Raw genomic sequence first — 23,251 nt, forward strand, 5'->3', positions numbered from 1 at the left:
CTCCTTATGTCCTCTTCACAACATATTTCCCTAACTATATTTGTGTCATCTGAAAATTTAGCTACCATGCCTTCAATCCCCCCATCTAAGTCATTGATATAAATTGTAAAATGTCAGGGCCTCAGCACAGACCCCTGCAGGATTCCACTCATCACATCCTACCAATCAGAAAGAAATCCATTTATGCATACTTTGTGTTTTATGCCAGCCAGCCAATCTTCTATCCATGCCACATGAAGCTGAGTTTTTCTAGCATTTTTTGCTTTTGTTTCAGATTTCCAGCATCTGCAGCATTTTTCCTTTATTCTATCCATGCCAATATGTTATCCCCTACACCATGAGCTTTTATTTTCTGCAATAACCACTGATGTGGCACCTTATCGAATGCCTTCTAGAAATCCAAGCACAGTACATCTATAGGCTCCCCTTTATCCACAGTGCGTGTTCCTCCTTCAAAGAACTGCAATAAATTGGTTAAACATGATTTCCCTTTCACAAAACCAGGCCGACTCTTCCTGATTAGCTTGAGTTTCTCTAAGGCCTGTCTATAACCTCCTTAATGATTGATTCCAACACTTTCCCCACAACAGATGTCAAGCTAACTGGCTTATAGTTTCCTGTTTTCTGCCCCTATCCCTTCTTGAATAGAAGGGTTATATTTGCTACTTTTCGGTCTTTGTACATCAGCAGCTGTGCCATTCTGCTCCGACACTAAAGATTTGTCACAGAAACCTTAGGGTTTCACTTAATTTTGGAGTGAAGCAGAGTGAGACTCCCTCTTACACAGGGAATTCTCGTTGGGCTAGAATTCTAACTTCGACCTGCAACCTTATAGTCGCTGCAAAGTGAAACCATTCCTCACTGATGCTATTGTAGTGTAAGTGCACCCATAACAATACAGTAAAGCAGGACTTAGTGAGCCTTATATTACCCTCAGAGGAGTGCTATTTTTTGATGATGAAGGAGCCATTTTAAGAGAGGGCTGTACAAAATAAAAACAAAACAAGATGGGAAATTATATCAGCTGTTCTATGTCCCATATATTCTGGAAGTGTAGGAAGTCTTTATCAGGAATATATGAAACAATAAACACCTCTTGTGCTGATTACATTTTAAAGTCACAGGTCAAGAAAGTTAATCAATGTGCAAGGGCAATCTATTAGCATAGACTTGCCGACAAATTAGACTTACAGTTCCCAGTTGCCCATGCTGAACAGTGATTCGTCAGTGCTGTCACATAATCAGTACACTTGCATTCTTTTGAAGGGACAAGGTATCTCACTTTACCACAATAATGGTTTTTGACCAGGAGTAGAAGGACATTAAGCACTGATCAGCTCTGTGAAGTATGGACTTAGAAAATAACCATAAGGGAATTATTCTTTGCATTCCTCGGGGTAGATGTTCTTTCTTGGCACAATCTTTTGGCCATATGGGATTTCTGTGTATCCCTTTCACTGCATCCTGACCATGTTCCATTTCTTGGGGTGTGGGTAATTTAAGAGCAGATGCTAAAGCCATTTATGATGCTTCAGGTGGGTGAGGGAAATTGCTGTGGTGCCTTACTGCCATGTTTCAAGGCTGATAAAGCTGGCTAATGGTCATCACCTCTTTTTAACTTTGAATTTTAAATATGCCTTTTATATTAATCCAACTGGTATTGAATGTTTTAGTCATAATGGTCACTTAAAAATTATATTCCTATAGGCCCATAATAAATTTGAACTTCAGGAATGTGTTAGAATTCCTTGTAACCAATGCTCCTAAGGCACATTTTTCATTAGGCATTATTCCACACTTTGTATTCTCTGTCATGCCCAGCTTTGTCCTTGGCCCAACCATCCTCAATTGCTTCATCAATGACCTTCCTTCCATCATAGGTAGATGTTCGCTGATGATTGCACAACGTTCAGCACCATTTGTGACTCCTTAGATACAGAAGCAGTCGATGTCCAAATGAAGAAAGACCTGGACAATATCCAGGCTTGGGCTGGCAAGTAACATTTGTGCCACACAAGTGCCAGGCAATGACCATCTCCAAGAAGAGAGAATCTAGCCATTGCCTCTTGACATTCAATGGCATTACAATCATTGAATCCCCCACTATCAACATCCTGGGGGTTACTACTGACCAGAAACTGAACTGGACTAGCCATATAAATACTGTGGCTACAAGAGCAGGTCAGGGGTTAGGAATTCTGTGGCAAGCCACTCACCTCCTGACTCCCCAAAGCCTGTCCACCATCTACAAGGCACAAGTCAGGACTGTGATTAAATATTCTCCACTTGCCTGGATGAATGCATCTCCAACAACACTCAAGAAGCTCGATGCCATCCAAACAATGCAGCCTGCTTGATTGGCAGCGCATCCACAAACATTCACTCATTCCACCACTGATGCACAGTGGCAACAGCATGTACCATCTACAAGATGCAGTACACGGACTCACCAAGCCTCCTTAGACAGCACCTTCCAAACCACAACTGCCACTATCTAGAAGACAAGAGCAGCAGATAGGTGGGAACACCACCACCTGGAAATTCCCCTCCAAGTCACTCACCATCCTGACTCAGAAACATATCACCGTTCCTTCATTGTTGCTGGGTCAAAATCCTGGAACCATGCAATGGTTCAAGAAGGCAGCTCATCACCACCTTCTCAACGACAATTAGGGATGGACAATAAATGCTGACCTAGCCAGTGATACCCATGTCCCATGAATGAATTAAAAAAAAACATGATGATATTACAGATTGTAAAGCTGTGTTTTTTTTAAAATGGACATAATATTTTTTAAGATGGCTAGCAATACATCATGTGACTTTGGCAAAATCAGCTCCAGACAAGACCTGAAACTCAAGTAAATACTTCATTAACATATGAACAATCCCAGAATTGTGAAAGTCACAAGTCCTTTTGTTAAGGCTGAACTGTAAACAAGCAGGACTATGAAAGCAGCCGATTAGTTTTCCTACCCTGGGTAATAGAGACATCGAAACTCAATGGATGTTAGACAAAAATGAAGTGAGTCTCATTGACCTTTCATTATATTGTAATGGCCCCTCATCTCAAAACCATCAAAATGTGAAAGACCACAACACAGGATGAGTAGCAGTTCAACCCAATATCTTATTTTGGAAATCTTGTATAGGTCATATGGTTAGGCAGCCATTTTTGGACCTACTTTTGAATATTACAGCAAAAGGTGTTCAGAGGAACAACATGAGAGATTCCAACTGAAGGACGATCTGAAAATCCATCAAACCAGCTGCAAGACAATGCAGTTAAGGTAAAATAGCTGTACCTTGAAAGTGGAGGAAGGATTCTCCCCTCAACCTTTTTCAACCTCAAGTTCACCTCAGAGCCAACCTATTGGCAAGTCAGCCACAAGAAACCTTGCACCTTACTGAGAATCCTCTGCTTTTACCCGACCTGCACTTCAGCTACAGCATCAATTCAGCAAAGAAACTACAGGCCTGCTACAAAAGAGGCTGAAATCATTTCAGCTTGTAATGCATTGTTTTTTCTCACACATCTATCTACTCTTTGTGTGTGTGATAGTATGTGTGAGACCATCTCGTTAAAACTTCCAGGGCAACGGTGTGACAATAAATAATGTTCTTTATTTTTAATTCGCTAATGCTTGCTGCTAGGAATTATTTAAATTGGGACAAATCAGTCTTAGGGTGAGAACAAACATGAACCTCACACATATAAAATAAACTTTGATCTTCGACAATAATAAACACATGAACTGTGTCCGTGATACTACTTATAAGCCTGTCCATATTTAAGTGAGATTTGAAATGCTTGATGCCACTCCAGCGGAATATCCCAGGAGTAATGGGTGGCAGAGAGCCAGGCTGATTGATCATTGCCTCCTCTGCCCATCCAGTTTATAATTACTGTAAATGAAGAAAAGCTGCTCCCAATGTCTATTTAAATTTCTGTATTGAATCAATCTGATCTTTCAATGTCCCCACTCATAGCAGAAGCACAAAGTACTGCCTACACTCCATCAGATAGTCCAATCATTGAAATTCAAGTCAAGGAATCAAAATGCATTTAACTGTAAACTGCCTATTAGGGAAACATGTTAACGACAGTATACATATTTAGATTAAATTTGTTAATGAAGCAAGTTACTTTCACAAAAATACTAGGCAATAACCATATGTTCAAGTTCTCAGGCAAATTATATATTATTGATTGGAAGATACCATATGACAGTAAATCAATAATCACATAATATGAAAATAACAGAACCAATTTTAGCTCAAATATTTTTTATTAAAAAAAACTACAAATAACATTTTAATAGCCTGGATTTTCTTATGTATAGTTCATCTCCTCATAATTAACAAAGTGCAACAATAACATTGAAGAATCCAAACATGAGTGAAAATCTTTTGTTCTATAATTAAACAAGATACCCTACCACCTATATGCAAATGTCCTTTCCAGAGATGTTTAGATGAGAATTGAGCAGATATGGTATAATGCACGCATATTTTCCTAGAGATGAGACGAAGGAACACTTTATGCACAGATTTCAGTCTTCTAATCTTATTGTTGGTTTCTTGACTGCTTTTGATCTTCCTGACCCTGGACACTGGCTGGGAAATCTGCATATCTGCCATATAAATACTATGGCTACAAGAGCAGGTCAGAGGCTAGGAATCCTGTGACAGATAATTCACTTCCTGACTCCCCAAAGCCTGTCCATCATTTACAAGGTACAAGTCAGGAGTGTGATGAAATACTCTCCACTTGCCTGGATGAGTGCAGCTCCACCAATACTCAAGAAGCTCAACATCATCCAGGACAAAACAGCCCACTTGATTGACACCCATCCACAAACATTCACTCTCTCCACCACCAAAGCACAGTGACAGCAGTGTGTACCATCTACAAAATGCACTGCAGGAACTCACCAAGGCTCCTTAGACAGCAACTTCCAAACCCATGACTGCTACCATCTAGAAGGACAAGGGCAGCAGATACATGGAAACACCACAACCTGCAAGTTCCCCTAGCCATTCACCATCCTGACTTGGAACTATCTTGCCATTCCTTCACCGTCGCTGGGTCAAAATCCTGGAACGCCCTCCCTAACAGCACTGTGAGTGTACCTACATCACATGGACTGCAGCAGTTCAAGAAAGCAGCTCACCACGACCTTCTCAAGGGCAATTAGGGATGGGCAATAAATGCTGGCCTAGCGAGAAACGACCACATCCCATGAATGAATTTTTAAAAATGGAGTACAGGCCTTTCTGTGGCCAGCTGCTGTTGAGTAGCCCCCATATCCCCCTCAACCACAACCCTTCCACCCACCAGTCAAATTTCCATCCCACTGTTAACTATGGAGCTACTCTCCCCATCAGTGACACCACTGCAGCCATCGCGTGCCAAGAGAGATTGATATGGAGAGTCTCCATCCTATCAATAAAATTGATTTTTCTTCAAAAAAGAAAGCTAAATAAAACAGTAAATCTATTCCTCTTTATAGATTTGGAGAACACTTTGAAGAAAAGATGTTTCCTTCTCTTCAACTACTTCATGAATTGCATTGTCATAATCATCATAATTGTCTTTGTCGGTTTATCATTATTATGATTCCTCTTTTCAGGAAGATATAATAATTTTCATAATGCTATTTGAATTTATTGTAAAGTAGAGTAATAGTGGGATCTGTGTCCATGGGTCTGCGTCTTTTTTGTGTGTGTGTGGAACTTAATTGAATTAAAGGCAGCTGGTCTGAAGGCTTTGATGTAACAGAAGATAAGCTAGGTTTGAAATGTTAAATAGATAAACATAGGTGTAAAGGGAACATTTGCATTTTTAAATAAACAAGACTATCTTGAATTCAAAAGAGGGAGTGAAATGTTTCACCTAGCCAGGAGATGTTAAGAAACAGTATGTTTATTTTTCCCAAAGATTACTGGTAAAATTGGTACTTTGATGGATTCTTATTATTAGAGAGATAAAGTCCAAAGACATATGGGGGGATTTTTCCCTTGTTGTGGGCTCGGCAGAGGTTGGCGGGGCTGCTCGGGAAGCTGACTGCCACCCGTGATCAGGGCCAGACCGCAATTTCATGCTGGCAGACCAATTAAGGCTTGCCCAGTGTGAAATGTGTGCAGCAGTGCTGCCAGTGGGGACAGGCGGGAGGAGGGTGAGAGCTCGAGTTCGCATGCACATGGGTGCGTGCTGGAAAAGCTCCCTGAGGCACAGGGCTGCCCCAGGGAGATGATGAGTTTTGAACATTAACAATAAAGGTTTTTAAAATGTTATGAAACCTGTCCCCCTTTTGGGCATGGAGTGGAAATGATCAGGGCCTGAACTTTGGTCTGAAGGTGGAAGAGACCCTTCTGGTAAGATACAAAAATTTCCTTAATGGGTCCAGGAAGAGCAGGAATGTCCTCTCCCCACCACTTACAGGGAAATGCCAATTTGCCTGCGTCTTCACACCCATTCTTGGCAGGCAGTGGATCAGTGGCAGTGGTTACAATTGCTGTAGTCTCCTGCCATTTCTGCTCGATGGGACATAAACTTGCCAGAGCAGTTTCCAGAAGCAGAAGACAGCAGGTGGCAGCTGTTCTCAGCTATCTTGTCCACAATGTCATTATTCGCTCCATGCCACTTACGCCAGGCTATCCAACCTGGCTGGCAATACAAACAAGTCTGCTGTGATTCTCATCTGGCCTCTGCACACACATTCACAACAGGGGTCACCGAACAGTCATCAGGTGCAGGGATCCCGACCAATGTTCCCCTCCCTAGCTCGGACGTGCAGAGTCATTGCGACAGCTGTACTGTCGCCACAATAGAGAGTGCTCAGGTCTTTGTTTGAACCTTACTCCTGTGATTCATCCACTCACTGCAAAACTTGCTAAGCCAACGGGTCAATTGAAATCCAGATTCAGTAGCATGATTTGTACCAAGAGAAGGTTCTCTCAAAGACAAGTAATGGCGATAGCTGGAAATTTCAGCTGGAGATTCTAAGAGGTAGATGTAAAATATGGAAGGCTGGCATCACTCTCCATAAAGCAAAATGCCATCAATACTTAGAGGCCACAGCTCATACAAGTCTGCAGAATGTAGCAGAGGTCTGCTAAATAATAGACAACTCTATCATTGCTGGCATCCTCCATACTTTCTACAATCCAAGGAAATCTAAATTAGCCTGCAGCCTGAGCTGCTTTACAATTCTCTCTATGTGTGTGCCTGAGATTTACCTTTAATGTGCCTGCACACCATACCAAGTCAGCATGAGTTTAATTCTTTTCATGTTTAAATGTGATTTTGTGGAACAGGTGTTATTTGAAGTTACGAAGCGGTTTGCTCCAAAGTTTATTGTTCAATGAAATAAAAGCGACCAGTTCCTCTGAATGAATACTTGGCGGTATCCATTTCGTTGTTTTCCTTGGAACACCTGTCTTAGGCTTTAAACAATAATTGCGGTAAAAATACACCAACTGGATTATATTCCATGATACACTAAGCCACTCTTTGTTAGAAAACACCCATTTTCCACATTTTAAAATGGAAATTGGGCATTCAGTATAAAGCACTCCTAAATCTATAATTTCTGGCTAGATTTTCTACTTCAGCTGCCAGTCCCTATCTCACCAGTTTCTCAGCAGATAAACCAGACTAACAGTTTTAGACTCTTAATTCAACCATTATTGCTCAAAACACTTCCTGCTTCGTTCTTTAGTGTATCTGATGGATGAGAGACCATTCATTAAATGAACTAGCATAAGGTGGGTAAAATAGTAACTCCCGCCATTTAATTGCTTTTTAACATATCTTTCACCCATTTTGCTATGAAACATGTCTGTTATTTGATTTTGTGGTATAGCTTTTGTATTTTCATGTGCTACTTAGTTAAGAGAAAGTGGAACTGACATCTGCTGGAACCATGAAAGATATAATATGGCACAGTGTTATTAGATGTTATTGGACATTATCAATACAACACCCTCAATTCTGTAAGTTCAGTTTTGTAGCTAAGATTTTTATCTCACCACTGAAATTTAGATTGATGAAATCATCTACCTAGGAGTTCCTAACTATCTCCACGTGCAGATGTGTGTGCACAGCTGCAATTTTTTTCATTTGCTGTAATAGGACTTTTTCTACAGGCATAATTTACTTACATTTATATTTAATCTATTATAAAGGATGTGATAACTGGATACCTAGAAAATAATGATATGACGGGGCGGAATCAGCATGGGTTTTTGAAAGGGAAGTCATGTTCGACAAGCCTGATGGAGTTTTTTGAGAATGTTACTTGTAGCATAGATAAAGGAGAACATGTGGATGTGGTGTATTTGGATTTTCAGAAGGCTTTCAATAAGGTCCTACAAATGAGGTTAGTAAACAAAATTAGAGCACATGGAATTGGGCAGTAATATACTAATATGGATTGAGAACTGATTAACAGACAGAAAACAGAGAGCAGGAATAAATGGGTCATTTTCAGGAATGGCAGGCTGTTACTAATGTGTTACTGCAAGGATCAGTGTTGGGACCACAGTTGAATTTGGATGTGGGGACCAAATGCAGTATTTCCAAATTTGCTGATGACATAAAACTAGGTGGGAATGTAAGTTGTGAGGAGGATGCAAGGAAGCTTCACGGGGACAAGCTAAGCAAATGGGCAAGAACATGGCAGATGGAATATTGCGAATGAGTGTGAAGTCATCCACTTTGGCAGAAAAAACAGAAGGGCAGAGTATTTCTTAAATGGTGGGCGATTGGGAAGTGTTGATGTCCAAAAGTACCTGGGTGTCCTTGTTCATGAGTCACTAAAAGCTAACGCGCAGGTCCAGCAAGCAATTAGGAAGGCAAATGGTATGTTGACCTTCATTGCAAGGGGATTTGAATACAAGAGTAGCAAATGTATAGAGCCTGGTGAAACTACACCTGGGGCAGGATTTTCCTTTTGTTGGGCAGGCACGATGGGCAGGCCCAGGAACAGCCATGAAACGGGCCACTGCCCACGATCGGCTCCGACTGCGGTTTCACACTGGTTGGCCAATTAACGGCCAGCCAGTGTGAAACGTGCGCTGAGAGCTTCAGCGCTGCTGGGGTGGGGGTGGCAAGAGCATGAGCACTGAAGTTTGCGCATGCACGGGGGAGCACACAGTGAAAGCTCCTTGAAGGCACAGAGCTGCCTCAGGGAGCTAAAGAATTTTAAAACGAAAAAAATAAAGATTTTAAAAATAAGGGAAACATGTCCTCACATGTGACTCAGTCACATGACAGGGACATATTAAAAATGATGTTTCAAAATTTTTATTTTCTTTTACTTACTGTTGGAAACCTCATTCCGCCCGTGGATGATGTTTCCTCAAAAATGCAAAAGCCGCCTATTCACCCGCCTGTCAGCCATGAGGTCGGATGGGCAGCGAAAAATAGGTTTAAATTAATTGATAATGGCTTTAATAGGTCTCCTAATTGTCGGTAGGCGCACTGCCAACTCTTGCGTGCGCCCACCGACTGAAGTACCGCACAAGTACACGATGCCATCGGGGCATTCGACCAACATCATCACACACTATTTTACTCCCGAATGAGTCGGGTGCACACAGGGTATAAAATTCTGCCCCTGGAGTATTGTGTACAGTTTTGGTCTCCTTATTTAAGGAAGGATATACTTGCCATAGTGAGATTGCAACAGAAGTCCACCAGACTAGTCCCTGGGTTGGCGGGATTGTTTTATGAGGAGAGATTATGGAAACTGGGCCTGTATTCTCTAGAGTTTCAAAGATTGCAAAGTGATTTCATTGAAACTTACAAAATTCAAACAGGGCTCAACAGCATAGATGTAGATAGGATGGTTCTCCTGGCTGGTGAGCCTAGAACCAGGGGACACAGTCTCAGAATGAGGGGCAGGGCATTTAGGGCTGAGATGAGGAGAAATTTCTTCGCTCAGAAGGTGGTGAATCTTTGGATTTGTCTACCCCAGAGGGCTTGGAAGCTCAGTCATTGAGCATGTTCAAGACAGAAATCGATAGATTTCTGGATGCCAATGATATCAAGGGATATGGGGATAGTGGGGAAAACTGGCATAGAGGTAGATGATCAGCCGTGATCTGTTTAAATGGCAGAGCAGGCTCAACAGGTTGAATGACTACTCGTGCTCCAATATACCTTTGTTCCTATTAATTATTTCTATGGCTATAGTGCAGTAGGTTCTCAAGTTTTTTGTCTTTAGGGCTGCACAGGCATTTTGAGTTTTGGGGGCTGCATTTAGGCCCAAAAATGAGGCGGAATCTCCTATTGTAGAATGACAGAAGATGCTGTTGCTGAGGCCCTTCATTGCTTCAACTCACCCATGCTGGAAGTGTCACTAGTCGTTCCTTCCCCACCCATTGAATGCAAATGGTAGAAGGTATTTGAAACCAAGAACCGGTGGATTTCACTCCTATTCTTCCGAGGCCTGTCCAGGGAAAATAATGGTTGATGATCCCTTTTAAGTATTTCTGCAACTGTCTGCCTCCTGACTTGAGCTGCCCATGGTTAGTGGGCAGGAGCAGGAACCGGCAGTAGTCGGGTGGGCAGAGATATAATTGTGTTGAATCTTAATGACCCCTATTTATATGAATGCACAGTGCACCTATTTCTGACAGGAAGTCTGGTTGCCACAATTTAAGTCTGCCTGAAAATCAGAATGGACATAGTGCAATGGTAAATTGGCAGGAATAGCAATTACCACTTTGTTTTGATCATGGCTGATCTTTAACCTCACCTCCACTTTCCTGCACTATTCTCATATCCCAGTTTCATTTGGATTATTGATTTCATGTCAGTCATTGATCTGTAGTATTACTTATTTCAAGTAACTTTGCTTAATTTTCTAAACATCAATTATATATCCATTTTTATTTCTTATAACTGTGTGTTAAACAAAATATTCTGCTTCAGGCTAAGAATAGCATTGTAATACTTACAACTCCTCCAGGAAGTGCAAATTGAGAAGGCCATTCTGGGGCAGCTCAGTGATATTGTTCATGCTGAGATCCCTAGGAGAGAAGAATGAAGCGGAGATTGTGTTAATCTAAGTTACAACATTTAGACTTGGCTATTTGCAATGAATTTTGTTAATTTACAATTATTATTAAAAAACATCCAGCAACTGAGAATGTCTCATTATTTTAAAAATTCAGATAAATAGGATTTGATGCTAGGATGTCTTAGATGCTGGTTTTGAGTTAGTGTCATGTGTGGTGAAATGTCAATTACGTTATTCAGACTCTGAAAATTATTTCATTATTCTGAAAATTATTTCTGTAAAGAAGCATTTCACAGTGTATCCTACTTTGAGGAATGAAATGATGATCAACAGTAATTAACTTTATAAGTAGAAATTCTTTTTTGTATATTCAACAAGTCCTTTTAAGTAAGCATGTATAAACAATTTATTTATTTTCCTGGAAGTGTTTGAATGAAACAAATGAAATAAGGCACAAAACAAAGTTGTTAAGTAATCCAGTTATATACCACATTTCCTGATGGACACCCACAGTCGCTCTTGGTACAAGATAATAATACTCCAGTGCAACGCAGCATTGAATCAAAAACTGTATAAGGTGAATTTACTATTAATAGATTTAGTACTATTTCCGTTCTCTTCAATATTTTCAATAGCTTTCCCATGCTGCTCGTATATCCATTAGGCTTTATCTAATGCTATGGGATTACACTGGTAAACACACGGAACCTAACCAAATGTAAATGGCTCTCTGACAATGCAGCCCCTTTTAGATACTGAAATGGTGTCATAGAGAAAAATTCAGCCTCAGGCTCCGTAGCAGTAATGCTGGTTTACTTGTAGAAATAAGCAAGACCCAATTATTCATGAATATGGGGTCTTCAATGTTTAAAAGCAATGAAAAGAACACCTTGATGCATGTGATTGGCTTGAAAAGCTGGATTATCTATTCAAAAGTTAATGTGTCATGATTAACATATAATAAGTCTGATCTTAGATGACAACTGCCAATGGAGCTTCTCTAAATCAACAGCATCATTAATTTAAGGGTTAAACCAAGATGTTTTTGCTCTGTTTCTATGAGCTGTTTGGTATTCTTGCTATCTTTTGACATTATCTGAAAATGCGTCCAACTTGTTTAAAACAAAAATCAAATATATAGATATTTATTATCATTTTCTACATTCTTCCATGCTTGGATGTATGAATGACTTCCAGGAGAATCTGCAAAAGACAAACAGCCCACGGACAATTACTGCCCAAAAGGATTTTAAATATAAACAGTGCTGCTACAAGTCTCTCTTGGGCAGGTGCAGTCAACCACCTAAGATATTCCTGTGGCCTAGGATCAATGGAGTGAAATACCTCCACAATAACTATAGGAAGTGCACTAATAAGAAAGCTGTCAAAAGAATCTCCAACTCTGTGCAGTGTGACTTTGTATTTCTTTTATCACACCGACCGCAGACAGCTGTCAGATGTTTTGACTGTACAATGCAGGAAAGCTATGCCAAAGTTTAACTGGTCGAGTAAAAATCCTTGACAATATCATCAAAAGATAATGAAAACAACATCCGACTGAATGAAACTTTCATTATCAGTGCTAGTGATCACTGCCAACCCCCACAGTTTTACAAAGCACACTATGTGCTTTTATTACTGATACTTGCCTCCAAGAATGAAAAGTAAACCTTGGAATTCAGCACAATGGAACACATACATGCAGTTAGCATCTTAATATTTAGCTGAATACTCACAAACATTTCAAATATTTTCTTCAACAACTTACAAACTGTTTATGAATTTTGCAATCATATAAAGAAAATCAGTCTGATTGAATAGCTGGAACATTGTAACATGCAGAAAGGGAAGATGAGTTTCAATAGAAATGTTTTTTAAAAATAATTTATATAATACTATTCTCTTCCAGTGAAATTTTCTTAACTGTCCTTGGGTATAGGGCAACCAGTGCAGTTTGCAATCATTACTATTCAATGAAATATAAAATTGTTTAAAATAATTTGCATACCATTATAAATGATTCCAATGAGTTGATACCTTGGGATTCAGCCCCTAAAGGTAAGACCTTTGGTTTGTACTTTTTCCTCTCTAACCAACATAGGGGCCTCGAGACAAACACAGTGAAGGCAGTGAGAGCAGATAGCATTGCAGCAGACCCCTGAGGACCTAAATGCAGTGCTGTAAGAAGTTCAATGACCTCACATGAGTGGACAAGGTCATTGAAGGAATCTTCAATTGCCATATCTTATCAACTGAACTGATAGCCTTGGAAATAGCTCAATTCACTACACTCCCATCACTCAGCTACCAACAATCTCTATCAATCACGACTCATAGGTAACATTCATAGCTTCACCTCACCCTCATACTCTTCACTGTTTCAAGCCTTACACCATATCTCAACACACACCATAAGCTATTCAATCACGGCAGACACATACCCGAACAGATTTTACCACACTCAATCACACACTTTCCTCCCACTTTACAAACAAAATGGTGCAAAACTGAAGGTGGAAGCATCTAATTGATGGGAAACAGGCATGGAAGCATGTCCTTAACTCCCTCCTTGAGGAAATGGTGCTCACCATTATTGGAGGCCTGTGTCAGGCCTGAAACAATTGAATACATGGTCATACCTAATCTTCCTTCTCACATTCACTACCCTCATATCCCACAATTTTGCCTGATTTGCAACCTGCAGATGGTGTAAGCAAGATTCATGCTTCCCCATCCTCACCCCACCTGACCAACCACTCCCCCGCCCCCCAACAACAACCTTACCTTTGTGGATTTCTTCTTTTAGATACCCAGGAATTGCAACCTGGACAGGCAGTGGTGTAAGAGAAAGATGTGAAAGAACAGGAAGACAGTGATGATACAGAAACACAGTCAAGTACGTGTTTTGTTGCAGAGAACACAGATGAAAGCTTAGATGGAGCAATCCAAAGAAAAAGGATGATGAGCACACACAATGAGATGTTTGGTGCATTGTCAGAATGCCAGCAGTCACTGTCAAGGAGCATGGAAGTGCCCTTGGTAATGTCTGTCAGCCAGCCAGCCCAGACTCTGGCACCCATGCTGAGATGGTGCAGTCCCATGTTGAGCTTCTAGGGCTTGACTCATTCTGCAAGGCCATCAGCAGTCACACCCCCCCCACCGCCCCCACCCCCGCACCCCCAGTGAAAGTGAAAAGCTTTCCACCATGCTGCAGCCACTGGAGTAGTGGAAAGTGGAACAGGCAAAGGCACATGAGAGAGAGACTCGAAGGGAATGCCCAATTGTGATTGATATATAATTGGTACTGTGTGCAAAAGGTTACTCCTGAGAACAATTTCAGTTTAAAGCACAACGACAGGACTTGGAACTTACATACAAGCTTGTAAAAGGCAACTTCAGGACAGATGCCAGCCTTGGCTCAATGGCAGCACCCTTACTTGAGTCAGAAGGTCGTGAGTTCAAGCTCCACTGCACAGATTTGAACACTTAATGGATGTTGAGATATTAGTGTAGTGCTGAAGGAATGCTACACTGTTGGATGTGACAGTAAACCTTTTAGGTGGACATAAAATATCCTACAGCACTATTTGTAAAATATTGAGGAAGCAGTAGTGTGGTGGTATTGTCACTGGACTGGTAATTCAGAGTCCCACGATAATGCTCCAGGGACCTGGGTTCAAATCCCACCATGGCAGATGGTGGTATTTGAATTCAATCAAAATCTGGAATTAAAAGTCTAATGATGGTTGTGAAAACCAAGCTGGTTCACTAATGCCCTTTAGGGAAGGAAATCTGCTGTCTTTACCTAGTCTGGCCTACATGTAACTCCAGATCAACAGCAATATGGTTGATTCTTAACTGCCTGTCTTCACATTGAGGATACCCTCCATTGTGTTGTGTGGCACTACCGCCCATACTAAATGGGATAGATTTCAAACCGATCCAGCAGCTCAAGGCTGGGGGACCGTGAGGCACTGTGGTCCATCAGCAGCAGCAGAATTGTACGCAACCACAATCTGTAACCGCACGGCCTGGCATATCCCCCACTCTACCATTACCACCAGGGGATCAACCCTGGTTCAATGAAGAGTGCAGGAGGGCTTGCCAGGAGCAGCACCAGACATACCTAAAAATGTGGTGTCAACCTGGTGAAGCTACAACACAGGACAACTTGCATGCCAAACAGCATAGACAGCATGTGATAGACACAGCAAAGCGATTCCACAACCAATGGATCAAGTTCCTGCCACATCCAGTCGTGGTGGTGGACAATTAACACACTGGTGGACAATTAACTCACTGAATGATGGGTTGCCCAGCACATCAGTGCAAAAGATAAGACTGAAGCATTTGCAACAATCTTCAGTCAGAAGTGCCAAGGGGATGATCCGTCTCAGCCTCCTTTGGAGGTCCCCAGCATCACAGATGCCAATCTTCAGCCAATTCAATCCACTCCACATGATACCAAGGAACGGCTGAACACACTGGATACTGCAAAGGCTATGATCCCTGACAATATTCTGGCAATAGCGCTGAAGACTTGTGCTCCTGAACTTGCCGCGCCTCCTAGCCAAGCTATTACAGCACAGCTACAAAACTGGCATCTACCCAACAATATGGAAAATTGCCCAGGTATTTCCTGTCCATAAAAAGCAGGACCAATTCAACCCAGTCAATTACTGCCCTATCAGTCTAATCTCGATCATCATTAAAGTGATGGAAGGGGTCATTAACAGTGCTATAAAGCGGCATTTGCTTAGCAATAACCTGTTCACTGATGCTCAGTTTGAGTTCCACCAGGGCAACTCAGTTCCGGGCCTCATTACAGCCTTGGTTCAAACATGAACAAAAGAGCTGAACTCCAGAGGTGAGGTGAGATTGACTGCCCTTGACATCAAGGCAGCATTTGATTGAGTGTGGCATCAAGGAGCCCCAGCAAAACTGGAGTCAATGTGAATCATAGAGAAAACTCTCCACTGATTGGAGGCATACCAAGCACAAAAGAAGATGGTTGTGGTTGTTGGAGGTCAATCATAGTTCCAGGATGTCACTGCAGAAGTTCCTCAGGTGGTGTCCTAGGCCCAACCATCTTCAGCTACTTCATCATTCCCTCCATCATAAGGCCAAAAGTGGGGATGTTTGCTGATAATTGCATAATGTTCAGCACCATTAGTAACCGTTCAGATACTGAGGTAGTCCGTATCTAAATGCAGCAAGACCTGGACAATATCCAAGCTTGGGCTGACAAGTGGCAAGTAACATTCGAGTCACACAAGTGCCAGGCAATGACATCTCCAGCAAGAGAGAACCTAATCATTGCCCCTTGACATTCAATGGCATTACCATCATTGAACCTCCCACTATCAACAGCCTGGGTGTTACCATTGACCAGAAAATTAACTGAACTAGCCGTATAAATACTGTGGCTACAAGAGCAGGTCAGAGGCTAGGAATCATGTGACGAGTAACTCACATCCTGACTCCCCAAAGCCTGTCCATGAGGCATCTACGAAAGCAGCTCCAACAGCTCTCAAGAAGCTCGACACCATCTAGGACAAAGCAGCCCGCTTGATTGGCACCACAACCACAAACATTCATTCCCTCCACCATGGACGCACAGTAGCCTCAGTGTGTACCATCTGCAAGATACACTGCAGGAACAAGGTTCCTTAGACAACACCTTCCAAACCCATGACACTAACACCTAGAAGGACAAGGGCAGCAGACACATGGGAATGCCACCACCTGAAAATTCCCCTCCAAGCCACTCACCAACCTGAATTGGAAATATAGTTGCCAGTCCTTCACTGTTGATGGGTCAAAATCTTCGAACTCCGTCCCTAAGCACTGTGGATGTACCTACACCACATGGACTGCAGCGGTTCAAGAAGGCAGCTCACCAGCACCTTCTCAATGGCAATTAGGGATAGGCAATAAATTTTGGCCTTGCTAGGGACACCCACATCCCATGAATGAATAAAAAAAAGGGCACAGGAATTCTCCTGGAACTGACCAACACTTAGTTCTCAATTAACAGCACCAAAACTGGATCATCTGGTTCTTTATCTCATTGCTATTCATGGGGCTTTGCCTGTGCAAATTGCCTGCTTTGTTTCTCTATAACAATGGCTACACTTGGAAAGTATTTCCGTGGAGCACTTTAAAACATACTGAGGATGTGAAAGGCACTACATTAATGCAAGATCTTCCCTCCTGATCTAAAGAACTTTCTCACAGTCAGTATTTTTTTATTCATTCAAGGGATATGGGCTTACCTGGCTCGGCCAGCATTTATTACCCGTCCCTAATTGCCTGGGCTAGGATTATGGGGGCAAAAAAGCAAGTCATTTCAGAGACATCCAGATGTAATGGTGGCATGGTTGGGTGGGAGGGAGCTAGGTGTCCATGGAATGATGAGAAAAGTGAGCAGCATCTATACTTAATTTGTTATCTTTGTGATTAACTGATATGATGCCTTTTCTATAACTTGATCTATTCAAATATGCAATCATAAATCGTCTTCTACCTTCACGCTTAAAGAACTGCAATGTCTCATTTCTCATTTGCAGCCTCCAGCAGAATGGATTTGAGACCATGGGGAAGGAAGCAGATAGCAAAACATGATATGGGTGTTTGTCTCTCTCTGAGTTGGCGATAGCAGCACTGTGCGTGTGCGTACCCCATATGCACTGCAGCGGTTCAAGACAGCAGCTCACCACCACCTTCTGAAGGATAATTAGAAATGGGCAATAAATGCTGGCCCAGCCAGCGATGCCCACATCCCCCGAAAGAATAAAAGAAGTTGTTGACTGTCGATTGTGACAATAAAAGGGACCAGCAATAAAGATAAAGGGTATTAAGCTGTCTGAACTTTAATGAAGCTAATAAGTAACAATGTATAAGATTTACTTATGCGCATGCATGCTGTCTGTACTCATTATTCTAAACGTTGCATTTGATTGGGAGGTGAACATATATCTTCACACATTTCCTGCCATTCTAGCCAATACAAAGTGGCTTGCAATATAAAAAACATGCTAACGTATAAATGCATCATTGATATAAATTGACATTTAATCAGAAACATGAATAAATTCAGTCAAAATCTCCTTTGTGTGTCAATGCGGCTGCTGGGATTTGTCAAATAATTACTTACCCCGTGGGCAGAATTTTTGGGTTGGCGAGCGGGGGCAGGGCCAGCTCGCCGACGAGTAAAATGACGGGCGCTGACGTTGGGCGTGCGTCCCGACGTCATTGCGATATTTCGCTCGGCTGGAGCGTGCCGGAGTCAGCTGCGGCCTGCTGGAATGTCAACAGCCAATGAAGGCCATTAAGAAGCCAATTAAAGCAGTTTAGAAAGCTGCCCGTCCAACCTTAAAGTTGGCGGATGGGCAAAGAGCCCAGGCGGCCTTCGCATTTTTCATGGGCGGGATGAGGTTTCATGAAGTGTTTAAAATTGAAGAAAATTTTTTTTAAAATTAATTGACATGTCCCAGCTCATGTGACACTGTCACATGAGGGGAGATGTTTCAAAAATGTTTAATTTCTTTATTTACATGTTTAAAACTTAAACTAATCTTCGTGAGGCGGAGAGATTTCTGGTCTATCGTGCGCATGTGCAAAAGAGCGCAGGCCCCTACTGAGGGAATCCACCCCCACCCCGGCATGCACAGGGAGCGTTTAGCACTTCCGAATGTGCGCCACGCTGGACAGGCCTTAATTGGCCTGCCCACGTAAAATGGCAGCCCGGACCTGATCGGGGGTGCCGATTGGGTTTGCGCCCACTCCCACCCACCCTTGCACAAACCCCCAGTGGGGGGCGGGGAAATTCTCACCCATGTCTCAGGAGTTTGTAAATCCACTAATACTGCAATATACTTTGCAGAACTTAAATGCATCAACATCAGGTGTATTATTGTTTGATGGTCTCATGTAAATCCCAACTGTGTGTGAAGAGTTTCAACAATTTTCAGTCGATCCACTTGGATAGCAACTGGAGGACAGTCAACCCTTTGTGGGTCCCATCCTGTAATAAATCAGCAACAGTACTGATGTTCTTGTCAGAGGACTATTCAAACCAGCTATACATTTATCACTCATTGAACTGTTGCTTAGCTACATTGGCACTTACTGGAAAAGGTAATATTCAGTAACTTACTGAATGATAAGTAATTTTCAGCAGTGTACAGAATCGTGTACAGAAGCATGAATGAGTGTCTGCAACACCTAGGCTCAGGAGATGGGGGGTTAAAGAGACTTATACAGTTTTTCTTTATTTAGCAGTTCTTTCCTTGTTATATGGAGGTTTTTGACTTGTTTTTCTTGGATTGATGTTTGGGCTACATTAATATTTTAGGATGGATGATTGAGGCTTCTTTTCTTAAATGTCTTCCATTGTAGAAGTCCCACATAAGAGATGAGACTAGTGAAGACTTAGAAAGGTGTATGCTATCCATTGGTAGTCAAGAAGGGCAAGGTTGAGCTCTACCAACTTAATTGATTTTTTTTCAGCATATACAAAGAGGGATTGGGGTATATGTTGTAGTTATAGAATTTCAGAAGATATTTGATAAGGCACCACACAAGGGCTGTTGTGAAAATTGAAGCACAAAGTAAAGGGAATATCATCTCATGGCAAGAAAAGTGATGAGTCACAGAAAGAGTAAGGCTAAATGGACATCCCACAGATTGGTGGGATCTTGATAGTGGTACAATCTAAGGATCTGCAAAGTGCTATCTTGTTTTATATTTACATGAATGTTTTGGATATAGGCACAGGAGGAATTCTATTAGAGTTTGCTGATCATATGAAATTAGGGGGCATAGCAAATATGAGGAAGAAGCTGGTGGTTCAGGCAGACATAATTTGGTTAAAGGAATTGAAAGGTAGGTGGCAGATACAGTTCAATGTGAAGTAGTACAGTTTGACCAAAAGAAGAGTGAAATGAAGTGTCTCTAAATGACAAAAGAGCCAGAGCTTCAGATGCATGGGCCACAAAATTAGATCAGACCCAAAAATGGATGCAGGGAGCGCAACGCTCGATTAATTTTGCTTCCAATGCAGGCAGCATAGTTCAGTGGCTGTACACTTTAGCAAGAGGTGCAAAATTCTGAGAGGCTAGCACGAGTTCAAGCCAGCTTACACCCCTTAATACCTATGCATCATTGGAGGCCTTAGTGTGAGATGAACACAGGGAGGAGAGAGATCCTCTTTCCATGGTGGACTAGGAGGTCCTCAGCAGACACCGCAAGGGTAGCGGGAGCAGACAGACACTGCAAGGGTAGCGGGAGCAGACAGACATTGCGAGGGTAGCGGGAGCAGACAGACACTGCGAGGGTAGCGGGAGCAGACAGACACTGCGAGGGTAGCAGGAGCAGACAGACACTGCGAGGGTAGTGGGAGCAGACAGACACTGCGAGGGTAGTGGGAGCAGACAGACATTTCGAGGGTAGCGGGAGCAGACAGACACTGCGAGGGTAGCGGGAGCAGAACAGCCATCACGATCAATGCCAGCAATCAAGCCCCGAGGATCTGGATGCAATGCCGGAAGGCATGAGCAGGCAAGGTTTGTGAATCTTCCAATTCCATATCCTTACAATTGAGCCACTTGCCTCACACACTGCTCCATTCACCACACTCTTCACTCATCCACAACTCCCTATAACCATGACTCATACCTCACATTCATAGCTTCACCTCAGCTTCACACACTTAGCACTGCTACAAGCCTCACACCTACATCTAACAGCTTGCACACATTGCCAACTATTCAAGTATGACAGGCAGATTACCCACACTGATTGCGCCACATTCACAAATACACTTCTCTCTCTCTCTTCCAGGACAAGGTAGACAGCAGCAGATAACGGACAGGAAACAGCAAAGGATGCGTGTCCTCACCCCAATGGAGGAGGCAGTGCTCACCATTATTGAAATGGTCATGAGTGAGGCTGAAATCATTGAAGATAACTCTATTCTCAAATCTAATCCTCATTCTCACATTCTATTTACCCTCATTCCACAATACCTTCTGATTTACAAGCTGCACAAGATGTAAGTGTGTATCTCTTTGTTACCCCACACTTGTCTCTCCTTTCAGATATACAAGAACTGCCACCTAGACAAGCAGTGCTGAAGGAACAAGGTGTGGAAGAGGATGAAGAGATTGATGATGAAGAAACACTCTCACCCTAGTAGCCCTCCACTCAGCTACTGCTACTGCTCATACTTTAGAGTCTAGACAATTGGAATTGCCAGTAGAAATCAGTCAGTAACTAACCTGAAAATAGTTGTTGATCTATTAAGTGGCACCGTTGGGGAGAAGGTGCTTCCTGCAGCTGGAGACATGTCCAACTGTGCATGTTTAAAAGAGAATGTTAGTGGAGAGTTGAAGTCATAAATGGCATTGCTAGAGTCAAATCAGTGTGTTCCATGCTGACTGATATCACAAACTGCCTATTCTTCACACTTCTGGTGCAGTCTCCTAGCACCTGCACTGATGACATGTCCTAAATATCACCTCTGGCAGCCAACACCAAAAGTGTGCACACATGGCAGGGATGCCATTTTAGATCTGAAATGGTAGCTGTGGAATTGAAAATCCAGAAGCTATGCAAGCACATTTTAAGGCCACATATTTTTAAAGGTGGATGTGCAGATATTAAAGACAATAAAAAGGGGAATACAAATCTGGATACATAGGGGCATTGAAACAAAAGAAAGAGAGTGATGTTAATTTTGTCCAAGACATTGGCTGTGCCACAGTAGGATTGTGTGTTGTTTTGATATTAGAGCCATAGAAAGCATACAGTGAAAAATACCATTAAGGCAGAGACTACAGCATAATTTAACAATTAATTGGATAAGTATTTTGTGGTAATTATGATTCTATCTAAAGTGTAATGTACCTTTAAGCAGAATGTTTGTTAAGGAAGATCATGTGATTTTTAATACCCAATAGGAGAGTAGCATGGGCTACCTCAGTAGTTAGTAGTGTAGAGATAGAGTTTGAAGTGAAAGCACACATGTAGTTGCTGTTGAGCACCTTTGTAAATAAACTAGAAGTTTTCCACCTAAGAAGTGTCTGCTGATCAACTCTATCAATAGTACCAACTCGGCCACCTCTCGCAACATATTTGAAAACAAAGAACATAAAAAGATATGGTGAAATGGGAATACGTAGCTGTAGCTGAAGTGCCAGCACTGGCAAAGGTGCAATAGGCAGAACGACCTCAATTTATGCTGCAATTTCAATGATGATTTCATCTGTAGATTTTTAATGTAGCCTTTATTCTAAACACGTGAAAAATCAAAGACAAGGGTTGGACATTCACCAGACAGAGGTTGGTGAGTTAGTCATGCATGTATTGCATGGTCGGTTAATCATTTCAGGAAATAAATTTAGCATTCAGTATGGCCAAGGCTCCAGTAGGGGGAGCAGGACAAACAAACAGTTACTATGCAGGAATAAGAAGATTAAAGATCAAATTTTTTAAAAGCACAGTATAGGCAACTTGCCAGCAGAACTGACAAACAAGGTTCGATCGCAAATGGCATTGTGAATGAGATCATTCTATAGAAGAAACTTGTTACCAAAATTACTTTCCTAGAACTTAAACCTGAGGTCTGTATAAAGATTGCAGGCAAATATTTATTATATTAGCATGGGAGACACCCCTTAACTTTCCAATAAGGTAAATGAATGCAGGCAGGATCCAGCTGCAACTCTGGCTGTGATAGTGTAGCTATTGCGCATTATAAAAAATGTGAATTGTCAATTATTGACTATTGTTAGTTACTATGTGAAGAGACTTACGGATAACTGTCAAATGCAATATTGCACACTCTGAGGTCACACAATGTCATTTGCCATTACTGGAGGTTTCTAGTCGAAAGCCCAGCTCCCAGTTTTGCGTATTGACTTTTTCATATTTCCATATTGTGATTTTGTGTTGTGTGATAAGATTATGCTGCAGGCATGTGCAAGCTCGTTTAAATGTAAGATTTTTGAAAATCAGGTCTTGTACTGAATTTTATGATTTCAGCTGAGGTCCGGGTCTCACCTATACAAGCTGGGTGTGTGATGGAAAGCTGGCCTTGCCTTCTTTGGAGTGTCTCTTAGTGCCAGGTTACTGTTGCTCCACTGACCTGTCGCCAGTCTTGTTTGCAGTGAGTGCTATTCAGATTGTGCAGCGAACATTGTGCTTGTTTTAAATGGACT

General features: G+C 41.9%; 1 protein-coding gene across 1 annotated transcript in view; it reads right to left on the bottom strand.

Annotated features, from left to right (window-relative positions):
* The window catches only part of LOC121293071 (leucine-rich repeat-containing G-protein coupled receptor 5A-like), a 183,591-nt gene that overhangs the window by 116,213 nt on the left and 44,127 nt on the right, over positions 1-23,251 (bottom strand). The window contains exon 2 of the mRNA XM_041215665.1: positions 10,969-11,040. Within this exon, the coding sequence (XP_041071599.1) occupies positions 10,969-11,040 (72 nt within the window). The remainder of the gene's footprint in view (positions 1-10,968; positions 11,041-23,251) is intronic.

The sequence above is a fragment of the Carcharodon carcharias genome, chromosome 21 (assembly GCF_017639515.1).
Source record: "Carcharodon carcharias isolate sCarCar2 chromosome 21, sCarCar2.pri, whole genome shotgun sequence".
In the NCBI taxonomy this organism is placed as follows: Eukaryota; Metazoa; Chordata; class Chondrichthyes; order Lamniformes; family Lamnidae; genus Carcharodon; species Carcharodon carcharias.